At 45.2% G+C, this 27,289-nt stretch overlaps 1 protein-coding gene across 2 annotated transcripts in view; it reads left to right on the forward strand.

Annotated features, from left to right (window-relative positions):
• Positions 1-26,731, forward strand: part of C5H1orf198 (chromosome 5 C1orf198 homolog) — a 108,172-nt gene extending 81,441 nt beyond the window's left edge. For both annotated transcript variants that reach the window (XM_069235033.1, XM_069235034.1), the window contains exon 4: positions 19,827-26,731. In XM_069235033.1, coding sequence (XP_069091134.1) covers positions 19,827-19,883 — 57 coding nt within the window. In that variant the 3' untranslated portion in view covers positions 19,884-26,731. The remainder of the gene's footprint in view (positions 1-19,826) is intronic.
• The last annotated feature ends 558 nt before the right edge of the window (positions 26,732-27,289 follow it).

Genomic DNA, 27,289 nt, shown 5'->3' on the forward strand with positions numbered 1-27,289 from the left:
GGTTCCCGGAGCAAATGGAGATGCCCAACCCTGAGGCATTCTTAAAGCAATGGTTGAAGGACACGGTGCCTGCAAACAATGTGTCACCCTCTCTCACAGTCCAACATGCTCACTGGATCCCAGGCAGACGGCCGGGGGCCCCGCCTGACACTTAATATCACAGCTCCTCCATTTCCGTGATCAGGACCTGATCCTCCAAAGTTTCAGAACCCAGGGCCCTTGGCAGTTGGACAACAATACTATTAGTGCTTACCCTGACTACACCATGGAGGTGCAACACAAGCGCGCGTCCTTCACGAAGGTTAAACAACTTCTGCGAGAGTGCAATATTACTTACTCCCTGTTCCCAGCACGACTCCGTGTGATAGACAGGGGGAGAACTCACATCTTCCCATTCCCGGAAGACGCATGGACTTGGTTAAATGCCAAGGGCCTGGTCAAACCACACTGTGACGAATCTAAACAAAAAGAATGGATTACACATCAGTCTTGGCGCAAGAAGAAATCTGAAATCACATCACATCACACCCATCCAGGGCACAAGCGGCTGAGAGCCAAGCACAGGCATTGATAGAAGCTTATCAGCTCGTATCAAATCAATACGCCACCCGACGCGAGGACAAAAACATTGGTTCTGACTCGTCACAGGGCCACTCTAGTGTCTCCACGACACCTTCTACACTTGGCTCGGAACGGACTACATGCATAGCAGACGACCTCTAAATTCGCCCAACATCTGTGGCTCTTAGTGCATCATCCTAGTCCGAAGGTCCAGACTAAAGAATTCTTGGCTGCGCAGAAGATGTGGAGACTGGTCTCGCACTCAGCAAGAGGCTAGGGGAGACCCTGCATTTTATCCCGCTGTCTCCAATTACTGGCCTGTTCGGTGCCCCACCCGAGGCCTGACACCAAGACTTTGGCACATCAAATGGCTTTGCGTGCAGGTGAGAATGGGTGAGAAGTTATTCGAATCGGGCCAAAACCTACGAGTCTTCAACTCCTTTTGCCCACGCCCCTTCATGCCCCATGGGTTCCTGAATGGACACTGTTCGAACCGTTGTTATTAGCGGCACCCGTTGCACCTACATGTTACATGGCGGGCGTAGCCCACAAGTTGGCACTCCGTTTATTGTTACTATTCTATTACATGCTCTTTGACACCGACCAAGACGCAACAAGGAAGGGGGGAGGAACACACGGGGAAGAGAGATCCGAATGGAATGGCGATTCCCACAATGACAACGACCCAGTGTAACACACCAATAGACCATACGCTGCCTGCTAATATCGCAAACACATGAGTACTGACAACTATAACATATTAATGTGGAACATGAGAGGCATGGCCAACTCCAATAAACGCAGCAGGATATACACAGACCTCAAATATCATAGAGCCCACATTGCGATACTAAAAGAAATGCACCACACAGCAGTAGAATTGCACACCCTTAAAACCAAATGGCAGGGACTAGCATATGGTACGACGACATCGGCATTCGTCAAAGGGGTATTGGTGTGGGTAGCTCCTGAGGTTCCATATGTTGTGGGTCAGTGCACGATAGATACTGATGGGCATTATGTACTATTAGAGAGATCACTGGATGGTAAGCTGTTATCTATAGCAGGGCTATATGCTCCCAATTCGAAACAGGGTGACTTTCTCATATCGATTACGCCTGCACTTTTCTGGGATCCAACGACCAATATCATATGGGGAGGGGACCTAAACTGCGTACCCAATATGGATATGGCTAGGTCCCATCCACCACTAGACTGCGCTTTCAGCAGGAAAATATCACATGTGCTGGCGACATGGATGTCCGAGAGGGGACTCTGCGATGTGTGGTGCCTTCTCCACCCCTAGATAGGAAATATTCCTTCTGTTCCCCGGTTCATAGATTGCACACCCGCATAGACTTGCTCCTCAGCTCTGTTGGACTGGCTTGTAACATCACTGAGGCATCCTACTTGGCTAAAACACTGTCAGACCACTGCCCACTGATGGCTTCCATGCAATGGGGAAGTAGGCGCGCTTGCATACACACATGGCTCCTGCAACCAGACATGCTGTCGGACCCTCCGTTTCACCAGGAAATGGGCGAGTACATTTCCAAATATTTCGAATTACATGGTGGGACGGCCACGTCGCGCGCAGTAGAATGGAACACCCACAAAGTAGTGGTGAGAGGCCAATGTCTGTCCGCAGCGGGAGGCATGCGGCGTACATTGTCCCGCGAGCTGACACTGTTAGAAACAGACCCACGCAATGTGGAACGCACAGTTGCACAGGGCACGCTTGGCCCCGACACCCTTTGTGAACCGCAAACACAAAGAAATGAGGTGGACATGCGCTTGCGGAAATATGATTACCAACACTACATTGCTAGGACAAACCCAGAAAGTGATCGCTCCAGTAGGTTACTAGCATGGTTAATTCGTGGTGAGCTGCCACGTACTCCCATAGGAGCCATAAGGCTTGACTCTAAGTTAGTGGTTAACACGCAGACAGATATAAATGATGCCTTGAAGCAATACTACAGCAGATTATATGTGGCGTGACCCAACCCTCCCAGTTGCGCGGGTAGCAGACTTCTTTCACTCACTTCCTCTCTCTCACCTTTCTCCACTACAACAGATGGAGTTAGAGAAACACATAGATGCAGAAGAGCTCCAATCAGCATTGCGACAATTGGCTTGCAACAAAGCTCCTGGTAGTGATGGTCTACCAGTGGAATACTACCACACCTTCACCGCACAGTTACTCAAACCATATCTAGAGATGCTACATGAAGCACAAATAAAAGGGAAGCTCTCAGACTCTCAGGACGAAGCATTAATAGTAGTCTTACTCAAACCAGGCCGGGACCCCCTAGATGTGCCGTCATACAGGCCTTTATCACTGTTGAACCTGGACTGGAAGCTGTTGGGCAAGATTCTTGCGACTCGATTGCTCCCACTGATGCTGCACTTGGTACACAAGGACCAATCAGGGTTTATACCCGACCGAAACACCTTCCTAAATATTAGACGCCTTTTGCAGCTCATGTCAGATGCCATGAGTTGGAGCATGACAGGGTCGCAATATCCCTAGACATCGAGAAGGCTTTTGATACTCTTGGATGGCCTTTTTAAAGAAAAAACCCTGCGGAACATGGGATTTGGCCACGAATTTCTGACATGGATTGGTATTCTGTATTCTAACCCCACAGCTCGGGTAAAACCGGGCAAGATTATCTCGGAAAGTTTCCCTATTGAGCGGGGCACTAGACAAGGTTGCCCATTATCACCGCTGCTATTTGCATTAGCGATCGAACCCTTAGCAGCTCAGCTCAGACAACGGGCACGACAGTGGGGCATACCTGATGGCGGCAGACAACGGATCATGTCTCTTTATGCGGATGATGCGCCGATATATTTACACAAATGCACGTCATCGCTACTGGTCCTTTTACAGCTACTAGATCACTTCTGGGACCGATCTGTCTTACAAGTGAACTGGTTTTCCTTCTCTTTCCACCACTTCCTCTATCTGTGCCCTCCTCTTTTTAATTATGCAACTTTCTCTTTACCTTTCTCTTTTTCCCTTATGCCTCTTCCTGTCTTACCAATCTTTCCACTTATTCAATGTCTCTACCTTCTTTCCTTTCTCGTTATACCATTCTCTCCTGCATCTTACCTCTCTGGACTTTACCTCTGTTGTCGCTACAGTTTCCTTTAGACAGGAAATCCAGGTGTCAATCTCTGACCACATAGAAAGAGGAGAGATGGTGGAAAAAGCGATATTTGACCCCGTAGAATGGTTAAAATCCTGGGAACAGTATTTTGATTTTCCCTGTTACAGCATAATTGCAAGGTATGAAAAGAGGATTTATTTATGAATACTGATATCCATAAAATAAAGTTAGAACATCAGGTGTTATGTACATAAGTCGTATTTAAATATTATTTACTAGTACACTAAACATCCAGCAAGTCACCCTTACCATGTTTTCCTATAGTGGATGGAGCAGGGTGGTTTGACATGGAATCCCACATAAAATATTATTTTTGTGTTTGAAAAAGCTAGATCCAAGCACCAAAAGAAATGAGTATCAATTTTTGTTCAAGGTTTCCAATGTTTTTGTATCCCCTGGCTTCTGAAAGTGTCACATATACTTCAATATGCTTTGGCATCACGAGGCTTAAAAGCGGTCAAAATGGACAGTAGATCAAAAGATGTTCTAAATGGGGGTCTTATCATAGGCGTTGCCCAGGTCCCCAAAAATTGTAAAGATCGATTGCACCTGGAGCCATGAAAAAATAATCTGGTACACCACCATGGATGGGAGACTGTGTTTGGAGGCATTCAGTAAGCCATTTGTCCCATTTGTAGGTCTTGTTCTAAGTAGATCTGTATTTTTAAAAAGTATATCCATGCCCCCCTTCCAACATTATCAGTTGTTTGGTGCGTTTGTGAGATTTAAAGCCATCTTTTTGAGAATTCTAGCCTTGGGCTGGGCACTGGAGAGTGATAAGTGATTCCTTCGACATTAGGACTTTTGTATGTTTTCTGATATTTTTAGACACATATTGGTAACATACTGATTGGCAAAGACATCACAAAAGTTTCTCTGCAAGATTTGAATATTTTCTGTCCTACCCCCCAAAAAGGTTTGGATTTAATGGATTTTCCCATGCCTGTTTTGGAAACTGAACCACCATTTGAGAAAAGGCAACAGTGCCTACTCTCCTCCAGCAAATAGGCACAACAATGTCAGTCAGTCGAAAACAAAGTTTATCAAGAGAATGGTCCATTAAAGTACAATACAATTGGTACTCTTAGTACGTCAATTGATCAAAGTAATGTTAACACGTCCTAAAATCAATGCAAAGCAATTGCACGTCTTTTCCACTTGTGAAAATCTCCTAAAGGCACAAATAACATCTAAAGACTGCATATCATCCCTACAAGAATCAATACCATATTTCATTAAAATTGATTTTAAAAATCTCTGCCTCTTTTCTGATACATAAACAGTCCAATAAAATATGTGTTGAGAATGTCATGTTTAATACACTCTTATGGACTCATCATATTTCCCGTAGGAGTTTAGCCATCTATGGCTAAGCATAGTTAGTATTTAAGCCAATTCTAATTTTTATAATTGCTTATCTCATTTTTGGATTCAAAAGTTAAGATGTAAGGATAAAGTATCATTAATTCTTTAAGGGTACAATATAATTCTATATTAATAACTAAAATCATAAGCTTTAGATACATTTCAACTCTGTTTCAACTCTGATTTAGTTGATATTACATTGGATAGTGAAATGAGAGAGTTTGGAAAGAGCTGTTTCATAATTTTTCCCAAATGCTTTCTCAACCTTGCAGCCCATTTTAAATCATGGTTCACTACTTCCATCCTTCAGAAAGAGACAATTTTATCTTCTTATCTAGTTAGCAGATCTATTTCAAACCCATTACGCTTTGCTTCATCCATGCAAAATACCAAAATCTCATTATGCTTCTGTTATACCCAATATTGTGTCCCATTCATATAAAACATTTTTGTACCATACAACAATGTGGTTTGAAGCATAGCTTTAAATGCAGACAGAACTGGTGATAAATCGAGGCCTCCATAGTTCCTGCCAATTTTACATTGCCTCGCAGTAGTTGGTAACACTTGTGATTTTAATACAACTAGATGCATTTTCTATTTTAAATTAACATTAAAATGAATACCTAAATACTTATGTTTGGAAAATTCCTAAAATATTGCTTCACAAATCTTCTAGTGGCAGGATTTCGCCTTGCACTGAAACCCCATTATTTTGGTTGTATCCATTTTAATAATTAAACTCCTGGTTTGTCAATATTTATAACACACTCTAAATCTTCTCTGCAATCCTATTTGAACAATATCTATAATTGCCATATCTTCTGCCTATAAGATACAAGGAACATGCTGGCTGCCCACTTTAGGTAAGATTGAGGATATGCTCAGCAGAACTGAGGGGAGGTCTGCCTTATAAAGTGCAAATTATTTGCGTGCCAACACACAATCTTGGTGTAACCTGTTCTTAATTGGGATCCTTTCAGATAGAGTGCCTCTGTTATTATTTTCCACCACAATTTTCCCCGTGGAGTTCTTGCAATTTGAATAATAACCCCTGCTGTATTTCCAATTCATTTAATTTCTACCAATTGACCATGTCTAATGCCGCCCAGAAGTTGACAGAACAGCAGAATAAGTTGCCCTTTGTCTACATTAAATTCCACAAAATTGACCATAGGCTAAAATAGTGGTTTAACATGATGTTCTCCACTGTTCTCCGATAAAACTGCCTTGTTTGGGATTAATTTATGTGTCTCAGGCTAATCTCCCAGACATTAAACTGGCAGTAGTTTCCATTCATTCCCTTATCTGTCATTTTAGTCTTCCAATTGACCAATCACCAACACTGCCTATAAATGTTTCAAACAGACTTGCAAACTTCTAGAGAGTGGGCCACAAACCTGAACGAACCAGACACAGAAACAAGCGTGAAACAGGCATAGCTTAGTGCAGAAATTGTATGAAGGGATAGTATAGAGCTGTAGCACAGAAAAAATAAAACTGCTAGGAAAATCATATTACTACAGCCTCAAACCCAACAAGCCAGCTATTAAATGAGAGCTATCCAACACACAAAGTCTCAAAACTGTAGCAGTCTTTACCCAAGAGTTTTGTGAGGTTCTTGTTTCTTTACAATCATGGATCACCAAAATGCAAAAGAGATTAATTAAGGACACTGTGCCATCCCCATTCACCCAGTTTGTCCTTTTCTCCCTCACATCAGGTGCCCTTTGAACGGTTTCATGCTGGAGACCCTTGCCAGTGTGCTTCTTTCGGCTGCAAGAAATTGATTCCATAAAGTGCACAGCACATCCCTGTTCAAGACACAGGCTTAAGGAATTCTATGCCTTCGTAGTCCCTAACTTGATCAGTGTGCATCACTTTTAGAGCTCAGTCCTGACCACCTCAAACAGACCGAGATCACCATATTGGTGAAGATGCCCTCTGCAGTTTCCAAAAGCACGTTCTTTCTACAGCTCACTCTCATATCTCCCTTTCAAAGTACAGTAATTGATAGGCACAAAATAACTTGAGTTCATGGCTGTATCTGCTTCTTCTGTTTGAACTGAGATCCATATGAGCCTTGTAGCTGTCTTGAACCAACCAGTGGCCTTGACCTTTTTTCAACTACTCCTGCTGCATTGAATAGCATATACTTCTCTCCTGGATTCAAGAAGGGGTGGGGGTTCTGCACTCAAAAATGAACTCCATAAAGTTCTTCCATTGAAGTGTTCATCCTTAAATTTTCATTCATTCAGCCAAAAATCCAACTGTTCCACCTTCGTTTCCATATGTATCCTATTGAAACCCCATCTCTTCTAATGGAAAGGTATGTTGTGAAATAAAGCAGTGGCACCAAGTGCCAGAAAAGGTTCATGCTGCAAAACAAAATGATCACTTGCCTGTAGCAGTTGTTTTGCAGCCTAAATAATTTTCCACCGCAAGATCCTGGAAAATCTTCCCGCCCACACCATCCGCAGCTGGTCCACGCTTACCACAGAGGAAACAGTCAGCATCATGAACAGCACCCACTCCGTAGCCCCCACTGACCCCTGCCCACACCACATACATATCAGAGCCAGCTCATCCATAGCCCCCGAGCTCCGGAACACAATCAACTGCTCCATCAACACTGGCACCTTCCCCGAGGACTGGAAACATGCCAAAATACGCCCTCTCATCAGAACTAAAGAATTTCCACCCCATCTCGTTGCTATCCTACCCCACCAAAGTACTGGAGAAAGCAATCAACGTACAACTACAGACTTTTATTGAGGCCAACAACTCCCTGGACAGCTCCCAGTCCGGCTTGCGCAGCAGCCACAGCACAGAAACAGCCCTCCTGGCAGTACCGATGTCATCCAATTACTCCTAGACCACAGCCACACCCCAGCTCTCATACTCCTTAACCTCTCAGCAGCTTTCAACACGATCTCCCACAGCACTCTGCGCACCAGACTCCACGACATAGGAATCCACTGAAGAGCCCTGTAATGGATCCACTCCTTCCTCTCTGGGAGGATTCAGTGGGTCAGACTCCTGCCCCACACTTCCAGACCCACAGGAGTCAACTGTGGAGTCCCCCAAGGATCCTTACTGAGTCCCACACTGTTCAGCGTATACATGGCCCCTCTCGCTGCCATCGTCAGAAGCCACGGTATGAACATCGTGTCATATGCCGATAACACACAACTCATCATTTCCCTCACGAGGACCCAGACACGGCCAAAAGAAACTTCCACTCAGGGATGGAAGCCGTCGCCACCTGGATGAGAGAAAACCGCCTCAAGCTCAACTACTACACGACTGAGCTCATCATCTTCGGAAACACAACCTCAGCTTGGGATGACTCCCAGTGGTCCACATCCCTCCGCACCCCAGTGCACCGACTGAGCATGCCTGCAACCTAGGAATCATCCTCAACTCCTTCGTATCCATGACCCGCCAGGTAAACTCAGTCGCCTCCTCCTGCTGGCACACACTCCTCAAACTTCGGAAGATCTGCAGATGATCCCCGCAGACTGTTGCAGGACAGTCACCCATGTCTTAGTCACTAGCAAGCTAGACTATCGCAACGCCCTCTACACCAGCACCTCAACTAGAAACATCGAAAAACTACAACTCATCCAGAACGCCACAGCCAGACTCATTCTGGACCTCCCTCACCGAGAACACATATCCCAACACCTGAGGACCCTGCACCGGCTCCTGGCTGAGAAGTGAATCACCTTCAAGCTACTCACCCACACGTACAAGGCAACAACGCAAGACCAGCTTACCTGAACCACCGCGTTTCCTTCCACCCCCGCCAGATCCCGCTGCTTTGCCCAGATGGCTTTGGCCACCATCCCTGGCATCTGCAAAACCACTCCCGGAGGCCAATCCGTCACCTACATTGAAGGAAAGAGCTGGAACAACCTCCCCCTGCACCTCAGGCAAAGCCCATCTCTCATCATTTTTAGGAAGAACCTCAAGATGTGGCTCTTTAGATGAGTCCCCTCCCCAGTGCCTTGAGTCCCTCGCAGGTGAGTAGCCGCAATTTACAAAAACTGATTGATTCATTCATTGATATGCAACCTTCCCACTTCCCCACAGGTAACCTGGAACTGAGCAGTAGAGGGGAGTGGGTAGAAGGAATATGAAGATCAAGGAATGGTAGAAGTCGCAAGATCCAGTAAGTCAAAAATAAAGCAGAAGAAATCAAAGTGAAATTCCACCCCTTTGAGCCACTCTAATTCACCAGAAAATGTTTGGGGTTGGTGCTGCAACTCTCAATCTCGCTCCTGAAGTCGGCTATCTTAGTAGCTTGTTCTGTAGCTTGATCCAGGGCAACTGCCACGCCACATCGAGGAGATCCACGCAGTTCATGCTTTTCCGATCCCTACCAGCTCATTCTGGCGTGATTTTGGACCCAAAGGGACTGAGGTCCCCTCATCTGGAGTGCTGCTAGCAGGTCACCCTCAGCGGCAGTTAGACCCTCAGCCCGTCTTGCCTCTGGCTCAACTCCTGACTCCGTTTCTGGCACTATGAGATATGCTGGTCCCAGGGACTTTTGACGCCAATGCCGAATCCCAGCGACACCGTGCTGGAGGGGGTGCTCCACATAGTTCTGTCCAACGCCAAACTAACACCGGTCCGACCTCGAGCACAGTCTCACCCAGTACCAACCGAGGCACAACTTTGTCCACCTGAATTACCGCCTCCTCAGAGGAAGAACACACACATTACATTCCCTTTTTTGATACAGACTATGACCCGGATGATGAATTCGCTGAAAGCTACCAGGATGAAAATTGGTACAATGATTTACAGGAGGCTAGTGAAGATGGTACCTCCCTGGCCACAGAGAAATCTGCTTCCTATGCCAAAGTTAGGACAGCTAAAGTACTTTGGGGGTCATTCCTACCCTGGCGGTCCGAGACCGCCAGGGTAGGGGACGGAGGAAGCACTGCCAACAGGCTGGCGGTGCTTCTGGGGCTATTCTGACCACGGCGGTAAAGCCGCGGTCAGAAAAGGGAAGCCGGCGGTTTCCCGCCGGCTTCCCGCTGCCCCTGTGAATCCTCCACGGCGGCGCTGCAAGCAGCGCCGCCATGGGGATTCCGACCCCCTTCCCGCCAGCCTGGTTCTGGCGGTTTCCACCGCCAGAACCTGGCTGGCGGGAACGGGTGTCGTGGGGCCCCTGGGGGCCCCTGCAGTGCCCATGCCACTGGCATGGGCACTGCAGGGGCCCCCTAACAGGGCCCCACATTGATTTTCAGTGTCTGCTTGGCAGACACTGAAAATCGCGACGGGTGCAACTGCACCCGTCGCACACCAGCAACTCCGCCAGCTCCATTCGGAGCCGGCTTCTTCGTTGCTGGTGCTTTCCCGCTGGGCGGGCGGGCGGCCTTTTGACGGTCCCGCTGCCCCTGTGAATCCTCCACGGCGGCGCTGCAAGCAGCGCCGCCATGGGGATTCCGACCCCCTTCCCGCCAGCCTGGTTCTGGCGGTTTCCACCGCCAGAACCTGGCTGGCGGGAACGGGTGTCGTGGGGCCCCTGGGGGCCCCTGCAGTGCCCATGCCACTGGCATGGGCACTGCAGGGGCCCCCTAACAGGGCCCCACATTGATTTTCAGTGTCTGCTTGGCAGACACTGAAAATCGCGACGGGTGCAACTGCACCCGTCGCACACCAGCAACTCCGCCGGCTCCATTCGGAGCCGGCTTCTTCGTTGCTGGTGCTTTCCCGCTGGGCGGGCGGGCGGCCTTTTGGCGGTCGCCCGCCAGCCCAGCGGGAAAGTCAGAATGACCGCCGCGGTCTTTTGACCGCGGTACGGTCTTCTGGCGGTTCCCGCCAGGCGGGCGGCGACCGCCGCCCGCCAAAGTAGGAATGACCGCCTTTATCTCCAGTTCACCACCTTCAGGATTAAGACAGAAGTCCTTCAACTGGGGTAAATATCTTCTGAAACCCTCCTCCCATTTAATAAATCGATGAACAATACCTTATGGAGGGCATGGGCCAAACCTTGTTCTGACCCTCCAGTCCATCAACAAATTGCCAGGCTCCATCACCTTGCTGCAGATAACCCTTCTTTTCTTTCGCGGCAACCTTCCTTCTAAAGTCTAGTGGTGCAAGCCTCCACAAGCAGCTCTAACCCAAACACTTTACGTACCACTCACCTCCGACAAGGAAACTGATTGTTTTCCTCCACCAGGCCGCTAATGCCTGATGGTTGTTAGGGTAGTATTCCCTCTCCCTTTGGGACTCGGAGGCACACATCCTCTCTAGTGTTCCAGAAGACATCCAACCTATTCTCGCTCAGGCGATCCAAGACGGTCATACTGCGGCCAAGTTCATGATTCGTTGCGTCTTGGATTCCATCTTGTGAGCCATCAGGCCCAGCATTGCCATTTGTGACTATGTGTGGCTGCTATCAACTGGATTCTCTGGGGATGTCCAGTACTCCCTGATGGACGTGCCCTTTGATGGGATTCGCCTGTTTGGGGACAGGACTGATTCTCATCTAGAGCATTTTAGAGAGAGCATGGTTACTGCTCGCTTTCTGTGCTTGTCTGCTCCCTCTTCACCAACTGCACCAGTTCAACCACTGCTTTTGCAGCTTTGGTAGAGCTGCCTTGTAATACCAGGCAGACCAGCCTCCACAGAGAACCCAGCAGTTTTATTGTCAAGGCAGTGGTACCCAAAGCCCCAACGCCCAACCTCATAGGAGCGCTCATTCTGTCTTCCCCCTGAAGTCCCATCTACCAAACTTCTTTAGCGTGCCCTTACTTGAACACAACCACCCGGTGGGAAGCAGAATCCACTGATTACTACTAGGTTGGCAGGCAATAACATCATACAGGTGGGTCTTACAAATCATTTGCCGGGGATACACCTTACTTTTACTCTCTTCCCTGCTGCACCTTCCACATTCTTCCCAGCAACTGACAAAGGGCCATCTGATCATTTTGCAGCAGAAAGCGAGAGCCCTGTTGGGCACAGGGGCAGTTGATAAGGTGCCAGCACCAAAAGTAGGACGTGGTTGTTTCTCACACTACTTTCTGGTGCACAAGAACGGTGAAGGCCTCTGGCCTATATTAGATCTGCACCGACTCAACACCTTCTCACAAAGTAGAAGTTCAAGATGTTCACCATAGCCCAGGTCTTGTCTGCCCTCGACTCTAGAGACTGAATGGTGTCTCTGAACCTGCAGGACAACTTGTTTAACACACCCGTCCTGATGGCCCACGGTGCTACTCAGGTTAGTGCTGGGATAGGAACATTTCCAATTCGCTGTGCTTCCCTTTGGTCTCACCAGTGACCCTTTGTGTGTTCACGAAAGTGGTGGTAATGGAAGAAGCACACCTTTGGAGGGCAGTGGTGCCAGTTTTCCCTTACCTCGACAACTGGGCGTACCCCAGGTAGTTGTCAACCACCTCCAGACTATAGCAAACATCCTGTCATCTTTGGGGTTCACTCTTAATGTGTTGAAGTCACACCTGACTCCTTTTCAGATGCTTCCCTTTATCAGAGCCATTCTGGACATGGTTCGGTTTCGTGCCTTTCCCCCAGGAAAGAAAGCCCAGGACATTTGACCCCTGTCTTTCAACCTATGTCTTGGATTTCAGGGACGTTGATTCTGAGGCTGCTGGGAATGATGGCCTTTTGCATCCTGCTGGTACAGCACTCCTCGCGGTATATGTGATCTCTGCAGTCTGATCTGAAGTCTGAGGGTCCAAGCTTAAGTGGACCTCTCTGACCATGTTCAGATTTCAGAACAGACTGCACACGACAAGCAGTGGTTGTTACTGCACCACAGTTGGGTCAGCTACAGGCCTCTTTCCTTTTCCAACCAAGAGCTGACAGTGGTGACTGATGCATCACTTCTGGGTTGGGGCAGCCATCTGGGAGAGGTGAAGATCATAGGCCTCTGGTCTCTGACGGAGTCCTAGCTCCATAATGAGCCTCCTGGAGCACAGATTGCCATCCGCTTGGCATTGAAAGCCTTCCTTCCATTCATCAAGGGGAGGCTAGTACCTGTCTCCATGGACAACTTCACCACCCCACTGGGCGGATTGTGGTCACAGACCCTGTGCCGGTGGGCCCTGTGCCTCTGGAAATGGCTACACCACCAGGGGATCTTCCTGGTGGCGAACCACCTAGCAAGCTTTATGAATGGCAAAGCAGAAAAACTCAGCCGTTGATGCTTAGCAGATCACGAGTGGAAGTTGCATCCGGAGGTGGTGCAAGGTCTCTTCCGAGCATGAAGAGAACCTTTGCTTGATATATTTGCTACTGCTGAGAGCATGCAATATCATCGCTTCTGCGTGTTAGAATTGTTAATGTGTCTCTTGCTTCAAGACATGTTCCACTTAGAGTAAAACTCAGGACTCCTGTATGCCTTTCTGCTGATTCTAGTATTGACCGAGTTCTCAAGATGATCAGGTCTGACTTGGCCCAAGTTATCCTAGTGGCTCCAGATTGGGCACAGAGTATGGTATCCAGCACTCCTTTGAGCACCGCTCCTCCGATCAAGCTGCCAATTCAGGATGACCTAATGTTGCAGTAACAAGTGGGGTTCCGCACCTGGTACATCGCAATCTCCAACTTCATTCTTGAAGATTGAGTGGTGGCCGTGGAACACCTTCAACCTTTCTTTGAAGGTGATTGATTTCATATTGGCAGCCAGGCATCCCTTGACGAAAACTATATATGCCTTTGGAATAAATTTGTGATTTAGTGTGATTTGGCAGTTTGACCTCCTCCAAGCCAAGTTGTATGACGTTTTGTTGTTTGTTTTGTCTTTTGCCTGTCAAGGCTGTGCTTTGAACATAGTTAAGGGTTATCTTTCAGCTTTTTAGTCCTTCTTACGGTTGCCAGATTTGTTCTCTTTGCTTAAAGCCGCCAGTTGTAATGCAACTTTTGAAAGGGTTGCAACATATGTTTTCCCCTTCTCCCATCATAATACCTCAATAGGACCTCAGTCTGGTCTATAGGTATCTGATGTGACTCTGTTTGATCATTTCTCAGCCTTCCTTTATTGGTCCTTACCATTAAGACCAGGTTCCTCTACGCCGTGATCTTGCATGGCCAGTGAGTGAGCTTTAAACTATTTGTATCAATCCACCGTACACTACCTTCATCTCAGAAAAACTGGTTCTGTGGCCAGAAGCATAATTTATACCAAACATTGTGACACCATTCAACGTCGGTCAAACTATCACCATGCTAGTGTTCTATACTGTACTTCCCGCTCTAGGGAGAGAACAGGCTTCATTGCTTGGTTACAAAAAAAAAGCTCAGATTTTACATTTATCGTACCTAGGAACACCTGGTGTACAATCAGCTCTTTGTGGGGTTCTCTGGAGTCAAAAAAGGCAAAGCAGTGCAGAAGAGGACCATCTCCCACTGGATCATGCTCTGTATTAAGATCTGCTAAGCACTGGCCAAAAAGCAGCTTCCGGGAGGACTGCATGTACATTCTAATAGGGCCAAAGCTGCTACCGCTGCATTAGCACGCAAAGTTCCTGTCCTAGATATTTGTCTGACCGCTACATTGGCATCCCTCCATAAGTTCACAAAGCATTATTGTTTGGACAGTGAGATTTGCCAAGGAGAGCATTTTGCCAGCTTGTTCCTGCAGAACTTTCTGGTTTGTGTGCATTCACAGATCTGCCTCCAAATAGGTACTGTTTTGGTATCTGTTTAGAAGGAGAGGAATCTATGGCTAGATGTCTCTGCCAGAAGATCAAGTTACTTACCTTAGGTAATGTTTTTCCTGGTAGAAAGACTGTCTATCTGCAGTTTCTTCACCAACCCTCCTTTCCTTCCCGTACTGTGTTTGGACTCTGTGAATTAATAAGATTCCATGTCTAGGCATCTGCATACCGGTCACAAGCAACTTTGCTCTTGGGGCACTGTGGGTGCAGGGGTGGGACCTATGTAGGGTCCAGCACATCAATTTCAGAGTGGAATGGCATTGGTGCAGATCCTGACGCTGCGCTGAGGTACTGCTGAACATTTTCTGGATCCAGTCTGATGTCTGGGGAATATTCAAAAGGTGAGGGTTCTGCAGGTAGATAGTCTGTACAAGAAAGAGCATTACCGATGGTTAGTAAATAGTTCCCTTCTCCTCAAGTACCTGCTTCTGCTAAGCGATTTGTCAGCTAGTACGATTAGCACCTGCAATTTTTAAATAGATCTGCTAACCAGTAGTGACCCTTTTTTGCACTGGGAGGGAAGTCTCACACAACAGCCTCAACTATTTAATCACTTAGTTAATAGTTGTTAAAATTAATTCTCCTCCGTTGGCTCAATAAAATAAAGAGCACCAATTAGGTAAATTGATCTAAAATCGACAGGGCTGTGGGGAAATGTCCCTTATGTGACTGGTGCATGACAATCACTACTGCGGGCGCATAGTGACAAGTGTAGTTGGACATGTGGGGACCAGTGTCTTGTGGCACAGGGTGCTAACTACTGTGTGGTGCATGGCACCTACTGTGATGGGTCACTTGGCCAAAAGTGCTGCCGAGTCTATCATTTCAGTCTGCAGTAACAAAAAAAGAACCTTATGGTGTGCATTTATTTACGAAATGCATCTCTTTGGTGCAAATGTAAAGTCTGCTAAATTAATACACTAAAACTGGAAAAATAAGTTTGGGGCTGTCCCCACAAATATGAGAAAATCTGAGGGATGTGGTGAGTTCACAGGGAGCTGCCTATATGAATTACGTTATCATGTTCTGTTGGGGAGAGGGGGAGGTTGATGACTGCGGACGATATTGACTTTCTTTACTTAACAGGGCTACCTTGCACTCACTGATATGTAAGTGTTTTCTTCTGTTTTTCTGCTGTGTTCTCACGCATATAAAAAATAATAAAGTTGGTTATTAAAAAAAACTGGAAAAATAAAGTTGGCGTAAACGAAGCAGTAGATTTAAGATGCTTTTCCTTGTTTGCTATTACTCATTTGCTAATTTTCTTTTTGAAAAAATGCCCTGAATATAACACCTTCAATCAGCACAAATATAATAAAGGGTGTTGATTAAACTCTAATATAGTAAAAAAAAAAAAAAAAAAAGTTCGAAATTGCTTTATGATCAGTGGGTCAATATTGGGAAAAATACCTCTACCTGCCGATTCCTTACCATTGAATTCTGGATCCAGTCCAACGCCTGAGAGAGAAGATTTTCATAAGCAGTACCCCTGCGTGACGTTAGGTGGGGGTCGATCGACGGCACATCTGTCATCTGCATCATCCTCCCCGGACATGACATCGCAGGTCCCATATATGCGCCACCCCGGAGCTCTGATGTCAGTTCTTTTCTTTCTGCGCCAGCAAGTGCTGTTGAAGAGAGCTACCTCTCAGGAAATTTTTTACTGGCTTTTTTCAATTATTATTATTATTATTTTTTTTTTTTGCGTTTCTTCTACTGGTGCATTGCGTATGTCCTCCAGAAAGAAGGAGTGGTACCTGAAGCTGATGGCGGCTTGGCGCTCGACTCCGCGAAAGTCAAGATCTCAGTCCCAGGATTGGTCGCGGAGTCCTCCATCGTAGTCTGCCCACTTTAAGTCCTCAGGGCAATTGGGTGAGTAGAGGCACAAAAAGAAATCCAAGAAGTTGAAGCGTTCTTCAACTTCTCCTCATCTGTCGGCTGGCGAGGGAGTGTCAATGCTCTAGGTCTTGTTCTGTGCAACCTTTGCCTTCGCCGACTCCGCACCTCCCCGAGTTTCTGGGAGCTGCAGCGACCTCTGCCCAGCTCAGTGAGATTTACGAGGTCATGCGCCTCACTGTTGGGCAGCCTGACACTGCCGTCCGGCCCCGTGGAATTCGAAGAGGCCCCTTGAGGTTCTGCGCTGGCAGCTTTGGCTTTGGTGCCGAGGGGCACCCAGGGATCTAGTCCTGGATCCGGACCAGTGCTGGTCATGCCACCTCGACCTTCCCCCCACACCGGTCGTGATGAACCTGGCGCTGTCCATATGCTGGCAGAAGCCTTGCCTTCTTGGTCGGACCCTGAGTCCCATTACTATGGATTAGGCTTCAGGGATGAATGGCAGGAGTCGCTGGACACTTTAGAATACCAGCCCCATGAAGGAATGGACTGGCATGAAGCCTTGGGTGAGGCCAGTTGACTAGACAGTTTTCCAGATACTGGCATGCTTTCTCCACTAACATGGCTAAGGAGGAGACAGGGTTATGCTGTAGTGGTGAGGAGGACAGCTGAGGTCCTGGAACTTCAGCTTCCTTCAGTGGCTGGCAAGACTAATCTCCTGACAAAGGTGCTACAACTGGGAGCTTCCACCTTCGAACCCCTGCTTCTGTTCAATGAGGCCCTAACTGATGTCCTACTGGGTACCTGGTCCAAACCCAGCACAGGGGCTAATGTGAACAGGATGATTGCCCGCCACCTTTTCTCCACAATGGGGACCCAACTTTCTTGACACAACACCCCACTCCTGGGAGCTTGGTGGTCCAAGCCTCTACCTCCTAAGACGCATTCCCTTCTGCTCCCCTGGATATAGAATCCAGAAGACTGAACTAACTTGGGAAGAAGAAGTTTTCTTTCACCAGCCTTGCATTGTGGTCCGTGAACACCACATGCCTTTTGGGCCGTTATTCCCACGTGCTTTGGAATATGGTTGTGCAAGTGCTGCCACAGGTCCCAGAGGAGGTCTGGGTTGTACTTTCTCAGGCTGTTACTGATGGGAGAGATGCAGCAAAGTTCACAATTCTTTATGTACTGGACATGACTGAATCCCTAGGCAGAGCGGTTTCATCGACAGTGGCCCTGAAGGCGCCACGCTTGGCTGAGGAGGTCTGTTTTTTCAGGGATGTTTAAGCTTCCTTGATGGACACGCCCTTTGATGGGACCTATTTCTTTGGAGACAAGGCAGACTGCGCTCGAGTGCTTCAAGGATTCTCTAGCTATGGCCAGGTCCTTGGGCCTCACAGCGCCCCCATTTCTCTATCTGCCTTTCGCCTCTTTCGTGGCTATGGAAGGGGCCTCCAACCGTGTCCATTCCCGGCCAGCCACCGTGCAGTGCAAGTTGCCCAGCCTCTGCGTGGCTACAGGCGCTGGACCCACCGACCTTATGGACAGTCCAACACCCTCCACTCCCGCAGCAACCTCTAAACCTTCCTAGTGTGACTCTCCACCCAATTGGGTCACTTGGCGACAGAATTTTCCATCACCTGCTTAGCTGGCAATCCATCGGGGCTACCCCCTCCCCTTCAAGACTACCCCTCCATCCATACTCTCCCCAACAAGGTCCAGATCTCGGAGGGAACTGCGGAAGATCTACAGTTGTGGTTAACGAACTGCAGTTGGGTCAGAGGCTGATCCCTCTCCCTTCCCCAACCAGATCTGACATTAACGACAAATGTATCACTCCTGGGATCAGGCAGCCATCCAGGAGAGGTGGAAATCAGAGGTATCTGGTCTGGGGCGGAAACCAGACCCCACATCAACCTTTTTAGAGCTCCTTGCGATCCGGATGTCATTGAAAGCCTTTTGTCCCTCTCTCAAGGGAAAGATGGTGCAGTTGTTCATGGACAACACCACTGCAACGTGGTACTGCAACATACAGGGCAGGATGGGGTCGCAGGCCCTTTGTCTAGAGGCTCTTGCCTCTGGGCATGGCTGGAACAGCAGGGCATATCCCTGGTGGTTCAACATCTGGCAGGATCTTTGAACACCAGAGCTGTCAAACTCAGCTAAAAATGTTTAGCAAATCATGAATGGCATCTACATCCAGAGGTAGCGCAAGGTCTTTTTCAGCAGTGGGGAGAGCTTTAGTTTGCGCGTTCTCTGCGGAGGTGAACACATCTGAGTTTTGCACGCTGGAGTTTCCAAGATGGCAATCGCTCTGAGGCGCTTTTCATCTTGAGCGGAACTCAGACCTCCTGTATGCCTTTCTGCCATGCCACTTCTGCCATGCCACTTCTGCCAGAGTTCTCAAGAGGTTCAAGAACGACTGGGCCCAGTTAATCCTTGTGACTCCAGACTGGGCATGGGGTGCCTGGTATTCTGAGCTGCTGAGCATGTCCATTCATCTTCCAATCAGACTGCCCCTTCAGGAGGATCTTCGGTCGTAGCAGCAGGAAAGTGTTCTACACCTGAACGTGTCCACTCTCTGCCTTCCTGCGTGGAGATTGAGCAGCAGTCTATAACATAATCTTGGCAGCCAGGTGTTCCGTGTCTCCCCCCCCCCACCAAAATGGTATATGCTTTGTGAACTGATTTCTAGGGGTAGGACTCCCCTTTCAGGGCCTTAGTTTTAACACACCAGTAGTCAGTTTCTTAATGGCTGTGCGCTTCTGACGTGGAAAGTTGTGAAAAGAAACTGATGTCAGCCCACCAAGGTGATGCCTGTATGTGACCCTCTGATGCCATACCAGGCACTTATGGTGCCGACAACGGACCTGGAGCTGATTGACGCCACCTAGCGGTGCGCATCGGTACTGCTCACAACAATCTTCCGGATCCAGTCTGAAGCCTGGGGAGAATTCAAAGGTAAGGAATCTGCAGCTAGATATTGTAACTACCAGATAAGTCATTAGTGAAGGTAAGTAACTTTTTCATTATGTCTTGATGTTTTAAAGTCTCAGGTTTTTACATCTTGGCTCTAGCTCCAATGTGATTGAATGCTGAGTTGATGCATGTCTTATTTTAGAGAATTGTATTGATCACAGACTTCGAGCACGTTTAAAGTTTGTGTGTTCTTCCTTCATTGCTCTTGTAGATAAATACCAACAATGTTCTCTTGAAGACAGGATTCGATTTCTTGGACAACTGGTAAAACATTCTGGACATCCTCAGCCGACTTCAAGAAAACGATATGTTACTCCCTCTATTTTGAGTTGCCAGCATTTACATTTGTTTTTCATTTGCAAATGTCATTGTTTCCTTTATTGTATTTTTTAATTGTAAAACTGTTTTCCATTTTTGTATAATCCAGTGATCTATCTTTTGCAATTTTATGAAATATTGTATTTAATTGTTGGGTATTGTTCATTCCAGTTATAATTCCATATGCATTTTGCCAGTACAGGAAGCCTGCTATTTATATTTTAAACATTTTAATTAACATCATCCTTCCACTTGCATTATTTATTAACCTTTTTTGTTAACATTTCTTGTTAAACAATTTTTAGGTTGTTACCATTGGCAGGCCTTTGCCTTGAGAATTAGCTCTGTAGTGTGCTAGAGGAAATTGCGTTTGTTACTGTCTTTTACTGCACATAGAGCTTTTTCTATAAGCACTCATCTTTGATCTGAACCCCTCTTTGCCATGACTAGTAGCCCTTGCACATCAAACATTGCACATGTGACAGCATGCATTATGGTTTTGATCTTCAAAAACTCAGTCTAGCCCCATTTTGTGAATTGGATGCACACGCACACTTATACCCAAGCTTTATGGTTATCTACAGCTCTTTGACTGCAGGTGCTGGCATGCCACTTTGAAGGTATCATCGTCCATGAGGATAAAGCAGCAAATTCCAACGCTGCTAGACCATTGGCCCTCTTTTGTGTGCACAGAAGAATTATGCACGAGTTTGGAATGAGGGGTAGGCTTAGTGCCATATTCATGACTTAACTTATTGTTGAATCAGCCTGGCTGGAATACTTATAAAGCAGCAAGACACTTACGTGGCGCCCTCCTCATCTCTTCATTTCTCTTTTGTAAACAGTAGAGAATATGGACCCATTCTTGATTTCTGTTTTGTTGACCTATTTCATACTTCACTGTCTGACTGGAGTCTCTGTAACCGTGTACACAATCAAGGTATTCTGCTTGAGGTGCCTTTCTATTTTGTTCTCAGACAAACTAAAAATCTGAGCAAATACAACATAATATGGAATATATGTATAGATATAGACATATTTTACACAAGACGTTCAACATAATCATAGGATTGTATATCTAACATTTTTGATTTAAATGTTTGCAACAGTTTGCTGACATCTTTTGGCTAATAAGCCCTGCAGCTTTGCTCACTGTTGGGTTTCCACACCTGATACCGTGCTCTGCCCTCACAGGAGTTTGGTGGCATAAGATGAAAACAAAGTGTAAGTGTGTGTGTGTGTGTGTGTGTGTGTGATTTATATTTTTGTGTACATGATAACTAGTAATAATTGTTTTCTCATCAACTAGTATCCCAAATTACAAATGCAGTTAGAGAAGCAACCTTAAGTTATCTAATAATTTGTCAATTTACATGAAACCTAAGTCAAGCTTTCAGAAAGTAAGATACTCCTTCAGGTTATAAGCCATAGTGTTACAGCACTGGCTACAGAATCAGATTTATTTTTAAAAAACAACGGTGGTCACTTCAGCTGCTGTCTGGAATGTTTCGGGGTGATCCGTCAAGCGTGGCCGAGGTAAAGCAGGGTGGTCTCAAAAGGCGTTTTCCCTATTCATTTTTCCATAGGGAGTTGCGCCGAAACCACTGGACAGAATTCTGCCAAATTTGGCAGAAAGGTAGCTCTTGGTCCAGAAAGAGGACCTTTTGTTATTTGGTGTAAATCCATTCAGTAGTTTTACAGTTAATAACTGAAAAACAAATTTGTAAAGATATAGATGCAGATCCTCTTTGGATCCGCCTCGGATACTCCTCGGATCCTCCACGAATTCGGAGGAAAAGCAAGGCCCAGATTGGCTTGCTGCAACCTGACAGAAAAGTTGCGGCTGCCATTTTGTTTCTTTCATTGCCTGGGGGTGGTGTAAAAACATAAAAGTAGTCTGGATACAGGTATCCTGAACGCATAGAACACATGGAGGAATCTGTTAGGGACGGCTCATGGGCAAAAAATTGCCCTTTTTTTTTCTTCTTTTTTTTTTTACGGGCTGATCCGTGGATTCGAGAATCCTCTTCGGATCCTGGAGAAAAGCAAGGCCCTGACTGGCTTGCCGCAACCTGACACAAATATTAACCTGTGCATTGAAAAAAACATAGAAATTCACAAAAAAAAAAGTTACAGGGAGATTATAGTTAGGTTGAGATTTTACCCTTACAAAACCATCGAAATTTAGCAGTTCTAGCTAATTAACTTTAGGCAACGAGTTATAGTTTCTTAATATAAGTATATCTATAACTGCTGAATTTCTATAGTTTTGTATGGGTAAAACCTCAACCTAACTATAACGTCCCAGCATGTAACTATATGTATATATATTTATTTGTGTATATATATATATGTATATACATGCAACATGCACATTTTAGACATGATTTAACCATAAGCATTGTACCTTTAGGACCTAGAAGCAAGTCTCATTTAATAAAAGCCAGTTCATGTAGGCTGCAGTCACTATACTTTTGACATTGAGAACTATATAACTGAGTAAGATTATTACTTTTGGATGACACACAAACTGTTCTCATTGGCTTATTTCTAAGGTTTTCAGCTCTGTTAAACGATATGCTGAGATAGGGAGAGGTTTTATTTTTTATACTGACTTTAGTATAAGCCAGTGTTTGTGATCCGCCTCAGTTTGGCACTCTGACAAGAACATACAAGTAAATGTATCTTTGATTCACTGTTACCAGTTCGACCATTAGTCCGGTTTCCACTGTACATTAACAGTGTAAGCCTGCTTTGATAATTGTCATTTTTTCTAGCTAGTTGTAATACCTTATTGAATAACATTTATCTTTTAATCTGTCATTTCATCTTTACTTGAGTATATTCATCTGTTTTATTGCAATTACGCTTAGCATGTATGAACGCTTCAAATTGTGTAGCATTAATTAAATAGCATTAATAGTATACCAAATGTGGCAACTATCAACCCCTTAAGGTAGAATCGGAAATGCAAAGGGCATGTCAAGTACTTCATCTTTTACAGATGACCATCAGTTCGGAATTTGATTCTTTACATAGCAATCATCTTGGTGAACCAAAGACCTCGGGAGTCTTGATTAAGTGTATGATTGTATTGAACTAGGGAGTCTTCTGAGCTCTCCAACAACAGACAGGTCGTCCATACATCAGTTTCAGTTTTGGACATTAACATGATCTTTCCAAGCAAGGACCCCAGGGAAGTGTTGGTTCAAAGTAGTCCCTCATTAAATTAAAGCACAGACTGGCAAATAATAGTGCCCCTATTATTGTAAATAATATTCAACTTCAAAGTGAACATAAATATTTTACAAGATGTATTTTGCCTATTCTGTTTTAATTTAATATGAGACCAATACGATTCTGATTAGAAGTATTTTAAGGCTTGAATGCCATCAGAATGATTAAGGGACGTGTGCAGCAAACATACACCCAAGGTAACCAAAAGGCAAGTGGGAAGGGCTCATAACTTAAGGCTCATATCACCCTGTCCTTTTGACAGTTTGTATCTAATTTACACTGGGTTGTTGTTAATTGTAACATTTGACATATGAAGTCTTATTGTATTTAAAAATGTAAAGAGTACAGTTTTACTGCCTTTTTTCATTGTTCTAAGTGCAAATTGACAACCATGCTAAATTTCTGCTCAGAATACAGCCTGTGCAAACTTCATTGCCTGTGTCATGTAATCAGAAATGTACCCCTTGAAGGAATAAAACAGATCCTTCTGTCTCTTAGTATTTGTTCCTAGCCACAGAATTGTAAATTGTAGAAGGGTTTTGCTTTGTTGTCCCATTCCCCACTGGTTCCTGTTGCTACAGACCCTTAATGTGTGGCCATCAACAAACTATCAGTACACAACTTTTGGTCTTTTTTGGAAGAAGATCTGTGCCTAAAGATTCTGATACTCATGTCATGCCTCATGCTTCCAGAGCCAGCAAATGTTTAACGTTGTAATTATCCGCATAGTGATGTTCAGTTAGCCATATAGGAGCAATTTCGTCACACTCTGTTGTCAAACCTTTAAAATGGAGTGGAACTAGCAATGCACTTGTTGCACAATCTAGACAAAGGCCCGGCTTGCCTAAATCAGTACTAACCCAGCTTCACATGGGAGCAGTGCATTCCACACTGCTAGGCGAGGCCCACCTAGAAGGAAACACAAGCAATCCCAGAACAGTATATCCATCGTTAACCCTTGTTAGTGAGGTATAGCTTGAATCGTATGGCACAGCGAGCAAGGCACCTACGTCCGGGCATACGTTGGCTACTTAAGTGTAACATCAATCACACCAAAGGTGATGGGAGGAATGTTTACAAAAGTCTATAACTGGAAATTGCTCAGGATAGCATTCCAACCCAATGGTTTTTCACCCACTATGCCACTCTAGACAAAGCCCAGCTGCAACAATGTTAAAAACGTTATCATGCTTATTTTGTTATGATGGTTAAATACACTCTAAAGATTTTTGTGACTGGTCCGTGTAAATGCCTTCATTCCTACTTGGTGTCTGAGAATATACGGAAATTACCTCCAAGCATAATTTTCCAAGTTAAATAACTTTTCACAAATAAATTGTGGAAAGCATAGCTTGGAAAAGGAGTCTGTAACATCCTCTCTTGGGTGCCAGCTCTATTTTCACCAGCCTTCTACATTTGATACCAGCAAACAGATCAATTTAAAGGGCATTGTAGTTATAGATATGTCTTTATGAGGAGTGTCAGTCGGCTTTTGAAGTAAAATGTTTTATTTTAAATTAAGCAACTTTGTGGTCTTCAACATGGCACTAAGTGTACCCCTCACTTTTCTTTACCGCTTGACATGTGTAGAAGGGCTTACTTTTATTTTCCTACCTGTACAGTGACAGTGTAAAACATACACCATCTCTACAACAAAAAGCTAAAGAGCTTCTCGTGTTTTCTCCTTGCAATTTGGTGAAGTTGATCTAGAGTACTGAAGGCAATGGTACAGGAAGTTTTAAATAGCTCTTGGTCCTACTGGCTATTTTTCTGAAGCTAGAAATTATTTGCTGGGGAGTATGGCTCTTGTTTCCTGCTCAGATGTGCTTTGAGTGCATTCTGTTCTCCATACAGTTCGGCAAAAAGCCTTTTAATGCTGCTGTATCTCGCCTTCTCTGGAACCTCTGCAACAAATGATAAATCAAAAAAGGTTCTAATAGGTTCGCTGATTTAGGCATCATACTTTTTCACAGAGTAATTAAAGGGTGTCCACCCCTGGCCTGGAGGTAGAATCAGGTCCTTGACAGATTTTCCACGTAGCAACATAAGGTACCTTTACATATAATATATTTTTAAGAAGGTCATTTAAAGGACTACCCTTCAAATCTAGCATAGCTCTGACCCTCCATCCTCGACGTTGGACACTCTTGTAACACATTACAATGCGTTCCAGAATTGTTGTTGTTTGTATGGATTGTTGTTACAATACAGTGCACATTGGAAGGGGTTTACCTACACTAAAAGCATTAATATAACACTTCAGGTAATAGTAACCAAACCGAACACGTTTCGGGGACCAAGTCTCGGTGGTCACAGGTTTGGTTGCTGTCATCTGAAGAAAAGCTTCACAATTGCAACACATTATAGTTGCAACTGTTTTCTTGGGACGGAGCCTTTGATGGGGGGGAGCGGGTTCCAGCCTAACAAACTAAGTGCAGATAGTAGGGGTTCGCTACCTTGTGGTGGCCTGTCACGTTGAGGCAGAGGGACATTAGTGAAAGATTTCAGTGTGTGTATATGTATGTGTGTGTATATATATATATATATATATATATATATGTGTGTGTGTGTGTGTTTTTATATACACACATATAAATAAATTATGTTGGCATAAACAGTTACCATGGTGCCTTAGAAAGTATTAGCATATTTATTGTTGTGATAAGTGTCTCTCTCTCTCTCTCTCTCTCTCTCCCCCCCCCCTCCATTGAAGAAATATTCTTTCATACTATGTTAAGGCTTGCTGAATTCACTTCCACTTTGTGTGGCGGATCCTTAGAAAATAGCATCCCCTACTGTAATGACCAGCGTCAGTCCTCTATAATGAACCAAGTATTTAAAGTGTAGTGAAAATGCAGTTTGTTTTCCATGTCCCATTCACTTTTGAGTTCACACCATCCCGACTACCCCTCAGTTTCTTTGCACATAAGTGTTACTGTTACTCATACCATATTATTATTCTACTCTGATACTAATGTTTTTTTGTGAAAACTGAACTTGTTTAGGTGTTTGTTTAGGTGATTAATGGGGGTGGCGTGTTAGTAAATGGTATTGTTTGTACAGAGCTGATTCTCAGCCTGTATTATATCCTATGTAAAACTGTCCAAGACCTTAAATGGGCTCCTCCTGTTCAATAATATAGAACTGTTAAAGATGATTGTGGTAGGAATATTTCTGGAAATGTAACCAAGCTCTAACCCAATTTACTGCCTCATTTTTAATCTTGCTGTTACTCACCCAAGACATTGTATTTAACCTTATGTGCCGACATGTTTGTCTCAGTTTCAAACAGTACCCATGATTTCTTCATACTTGTGTTTTTGGTTCTGTACTGTCCTACTGATCTCTGTAGGATGCACTGGAAGAACATGTTAGCCAAACACCCACAAATGTATCCTTCCGGTGTCTGTTAATTGTGGAGGTAAACTACCATGTAGGTGCTGGGACATCTCCACTTCTCTGTTATAAAAACAAATATGTTGACATTTTTACTGAGTTCTGTAATGATGATATTTTGTACTAAACAACTAGCCTTTATTAAAGTCGGATTTAAACTGAAAATCGTGCTATATTTTTCATTAAAGTACTTCAGTTTTACAACAATTTTCACGTTTATGTGACCTGCTTGCACATTTTATTGGCACACAAGTGGGGGCCGGGGGTGTCTTTCAAGACCACTTCTAATCTTTACAAAAATTGGCTGCTTAATAATCTTCAAACATCTGGGGTGTCTGATAGAGGTCCACAAGGGGTAGATCGATGCACGATTTGAGTCTCTTCACAAAAATAAATTTGCTCACAGTGGACATGAATGTTGCAAATTACCATAACCGGTGGCAATCCCCTCCTGGTCCAGCTACGACGGACATCCATGGACAACAATTTCTAGATTCTGTCTCTCTGGAAGTGAGCCCTGAGGGAAATCATGGACTCCAGCAGTCTGTCCTCAGGCCATTCAAGTTGATTTAGCCTTTTCCCATTAATGTCAGTCAGCGCCACCAGAGACATGGTACCAAAATGGCTCGGTAGCATCATGTATAGGCATGTCAATGAAACAATAAAACTGTTGGTCATTGTCTTTCTTTGTTGAAGCAAGAGGAGATCAGAAAACGTCTGTCC

This window comes from Pleurodeles waltl, chromosome 5 (genome assembly GCF_031143425.1).
Source record: "Pleurodeles waltl isolate 20211129_DDA chromosome 5, aPleWal1.hap1.20221129, whole genome shotgun sequence".
NCBI classification, from domain to species: Eukaryota; Metazoa; Chordata; class Amphibia; order Caudata; family Salamandridae; genus Pleurodeles; species Pleurodeles waltl.